The sequence below is a fragment of the Cryptomeria japonica genome, chromosome 1, assembly GCF_030272615.1.
Source record: "Cryptomeria japonica chromosome 1, Sugi_1.0, whole genome shotgun sequence".
NCBI lineage: Eukaryota > Viridiplantae > Streptophyta > Pinopsida > Cupressales > Cupressaceae > Cryptomeria > Cryptomeria japonica.
In genome coordinates this window covers 271,986,759-271,991,138 of record NC_081405.1, presented here as the reverse complement: position 1 = coordinate 271,991,138, position 4,380 = coordinate 271,986,759, and the positions used below count along the sequence as shown (strand labels likewise).

The 4,380-nt window shown below is 36.1% G+C and overlaps 1 protein-coding gene across 2 annotated transcripts; it reads right to left on the bottom strand.

Moving 5' to 3' along the window:
- Positions 1-420: 420 nt before the first annotated feature.
- LOC131073804 (wax ester synthase/diacylglycerol acyltransferase 6) lies at positions 421-3,100 on the bottom strand. Of its 2 annotated transcripts, none has more exons than XM_059207245.1 (6): positions 2,849-3,100; positions 1,643-2,230; positions 1,317-1,547; positions 1,018-1,215; positions 811-948; positions 421-700 (listed from the first exon to the last, which is right to left on the bottom strand). In XM_059207245.1, the coding sequence occupies exons 3-6, from the start codon at positions 1,377-1,379 to the stop codon at positions 554-556; spliced, it is 546 nt and encodes a 181-aa protein (XP_059063228.1). In that variant the 5' UTR covers positions 1,380-1,547; positions 1,643-2,230; positions 2,849-3,100; the 3' UTR covers positions 421-553. Both variants share the same exon structure in this region; 1 of them encodes a protein (XP_059063228.1).
- Positions 3,101-4,380: the final 1,280 nt, after the last annotated feature.

The window sequence follows — 4,380 nt, the reverse complement described above, 5'->3', positions numbered from 1 at the left end:
AATAATAGACTAGGGTTTCATACAATTGTTTCAAAAATAACTTCCATTTAAACTTCCAATAAAACATATCCCTACCATTTAATTGTAACCTAGATATCTTAACCTTAAAAAAAATGATATATTTACATCTAGTTAAAATATTAGAACTTAAATGAAGCATATAATTGAACAAACAAAATCATAAGCTTTAATAACTAACTAATATGAAACAAAACAAAAAAATTCAGATGACAGAATAAAACCAATTTGTTTTCTACTATCTTCAAAGTTGCAAATAGAAGCAGATGGAAGGGATAAGAAAATCTATTGCATTCTATATTTACCAAACACGCTCATCACAAGGCATCAAGAAGAAAAGATGAAAGTTCTGATGAACAACATGCATTATTTAGATTGAAAACTACCGATAGTCATCATCCATTCAAATAAAGTGTACTTCAAGCCCGGCCTGTTAATTAATTGTTAAGATATTTGCAGTCTATATTAAGTGCATGACAAGATAACCTTGTACTTTGATGACGTCGTTTCTTGAAAGTAGTACGTAAGGACTATACTATTGATTATTATTACAGGCCTCCTTGATCTCTGCAAAGGACTCAGCAAAACAGTCGGCCAAACTATCGCTGTTTACGTAACCTTTCACACCAATCACTTGCAACCTTATGCTTCCCATGTAGCTCACCACCGTCAAAACAAGCGTCTTTAAAACCCCACACATCTTCACATTACACTTTAAACTTATCTTCTTTGAAAATGAATGGATAGCTAAAGGTGTAAACAGTATTCGAGTCTATCTCTTTTATTACTTACCTGAGGCAAACCGGATATTGAGAAAAACATGTTCTTCACCGGAATTTGATTTACGGCTATCTTCTCCATCGGCCCGATCAGATTCGATATTGTTAGCGTTGCCTTTGCCACAGTGTTATACATACAAATAGCAGACGCCTGCAATACATAATTATGAAAGCTGTAATTCTAGACTAGACTGGACTTCAAAGCAATGAATGTGCATACCTGTCGACTCAGGTAGCCCATTAGTCGAGTGAAAACGGACACTTCAAGTGACATTTTCTTCCGGTCTAAGATTTTTTTTGCTCTTCGCACGAAATCCGATGGGCTCTCCGCATTACCTGTGGGCATGGGTACGTGCAACAGCCCAAAACGGTTTCCCCACGGTGTTTCAGTTTCAGGTTTCGTCATTTCTTTTATATCCTGTAAAAAACCCATAATACAAACGGCAATTAGATATTTTTAATAGTTTGAGTCACATTGTATCCTAAATCCTTATAGAAGAGAGGCAGACTGCGTGCAACCTTCAATCCTGACGAAACTCTTGTATTGATTGCAACAAGCCCTGTTACTCTTGACTTTTTCATTTCCCCACTGTTTCCTCCTGCACCGAAAATCACGAGTTATAAGGAGTCACAATCACAATTATAATTTTGAATATATCCATTGTTGCAAATCTCAACATGAGAATGAGTAATTTGTAGGTATCGTTGAAAACCGTAGAATATTACACCCATTATTACATCATTCACCGTCTGCAAAACATGTTAGACAGAGTTAGAAAGAGTAGATATGAAATGAAGGAATTAGAAAGAGTAGATATGAATGAGGGTCAGATGAAAAAATTTACTCCGCCGATGGAAGTCTTTATCTTTGTGAAGTCTTCCATGGGGAAGGTGACATGGCTCATAACTTTAGGCAGCATCTCCACCCCAGGAGGTCCTCGAATGGGTATCTTGCTATCGTTCATATACATCATTCTCAGTGAGGTGCTAATCAAATCAGAAACAGTGTACCACAAAACAAGCAAGAACACAAATAGCCTCCGCAACATGTAATACATAAACTTGGCCGAAAACCATGAATAATATGGTTTGTGAGGCAGAGATTTGGAATAAGGAAAGGTGAGGGGAAGATCTGGATCTTCTGCTCTGGTGAGACAGCAACAGACTAACGACATGAGAGAAATACCATCGCCTAAAGAATGGTGCATATTTATGATCATTGTGGCTCTCGCCTTGCTTGTATTGTAGTTGACAAAGTGGAACTGCCACAGGGGCCGATTCTTAGAAAGGGGAGTAAGGTGTATGTTACAAATATAATCATTCACCAATTCATCATATTCTGTTTGGCTTGGAGGAAAATGTGGAATAATCACATGATCATCCACGTTCACTTCAGTTTTCACCCAACGAAGAACTCCATGGCTGTCCTCGCTCTACCATTAAACAAGAACGACATCATCAACTGTGGAAATCTCATACATAATTCATAAATAATGATTAATGACAATCTCTCTTAATTATTAATGATTTATTTGATTGATAAGTATGATATATTTTTCACATCAAGTCGAATTATGATATAATTATCTGGATTCAACTATGTAATTTCTAAGTCAAATTCATTGAAACATATTGCTGTTAGGGTTCAAATTATGATATTGCTATCAGGATTCAACTGTGTAGTTTTGAGTCAAACTCATTGATCCATATTTTATGAATAGTGGTATACAGGAACCCATTTCTCATAATAATGAATGGTCCACTTAGCACTCAAGCTGATGCTCACAGAGGTGGAGCATTGGGCCTTCCCTGGAGGTCACCCATCCTAGTACTACTCCAACTTAAGCATGCTTAACCATGGATTTTCCTCCAAGGTCAAACCCGTTTAACTTCAAACATGTATGAAAGAATTGAACTCAAAAACTACACAGTTGAATCTTGATAGCAATATCATAAATGATCTATTTGATGTTCCGATTGTTTCACGAGTTGATGATTATATGAAGATAATATGAATAAAAATAATAAAATGTTATGCTGACACTACATACCATTGTGCAGCAAAAACGGAGGTTGGACGGCAGAAGAATGTCCTGTATGGCTTTCTTCATTCCGAACACATCAATAGGTTGCTCCAGCTCAAAGATCACTTGGACGCATAAGGACAGAGGAGACGTACTTAAAATTTGACCATTGGGACTCACTGGCTCGCCGTCGTTACCATTTACCAAGTTTGCTTCCATAGATGATAGAACAAAACCCTGTAACACCAAGATGTCGTGCAACTGCTGTGCTTCTGAAATGCCAAAGCGAAGACAGATTTATAAATTAAATTAGCAATAAATTAACATTGAAACGATTATCTGCTCAACAACAAAACTTTAGCTGCATTATTAGTCCACAAAAAAATCATGGAACTATGAGAATGACATCGATTAAATTAAACTGGTGAAGTCTCTAATGAAGAAAGCGCCTAATTGATTAGACCTACAAAGCACCGTACATCCAGCCAGAACATGATGCACTAATGCTAGGTCCCGCGATTCAACTTGTATCTGTTAGCGGTGTAATTTTAGTTTACTTTCTGTTCTTTCCCTCATGCGAATAAGCTCAAAGTAATGCAACAGCTAGTTATCACCGCCACTTCTTCTACAATAGTTATTTTTTGTAATATTCATGCTACAATAAGCTCTGCTTCTTCAACCGTAGTAGCTGGTTTTATGCAGTTCTTTTTATGATTGTAATTCATGCATTATCTACAGTCGGTTAATGTGATAATTTTACTGTTTTATTTTCAGAAAATTCTGTTCTTTGCTCCGTTTCTCTTCTTTTTTGCAAGTTTTATTTCTTCTTTTCTGTCAGATCTGTACTCTGTTTACAGGTTCAAAGTCTGGGAGATAGGAAGAAGAAGCGTAAATTTTTTTATTTTTTTTTGTAGATTTAAAAGAGTAGACTTTAAAAATGAAATTTCCAATCTTTGTCGTTTTCACACCATACAACTATTTTGAATGGAAGCCAAAGATTTTGCTTCGGTTCAAACGTAGAGGCTTTTATCCAATAGTCATGGATACAGAGATTGGACCTAATTCTCTAATTGAAAAATCCATATATTTCAACAAAATGGACGGGGCCCTTGGTCTCCTATGCTTATCCATCTCTCTAGAATTGTTGTTTTGTCGAAGTATGCACAAAACCAAATGAGGTATGGAATTAGTTAGAGACTCTTTTTGGGAAGCAAGATGAGATGTGGGGTTATATTCTTGAAAATGAGCTTAGCTCATTAGATTTGAGCAGTTTTGAAAACATTCTAAACTTCTTCACAAAGTTCAAAGTCTTATTATTCCAGCTGGAAGGATGCGGAATTGACAAATCCAAGCATAAAAATAGATTTATTCTTGCTATTTTGTCAAAATTAAATCCACAATATGCTATATTTGTCTCATCTTTTCGCATAATCAGGCTTACTACAAGAGCAACTTGGAAAATGTCACACTCAATGCCTTTATTAAGTCATTGATATATGAGCAAGATACGCTCGTAAAGATGGGCACATTAAAAAATTCAAAGTTCATCCACTTGCTAT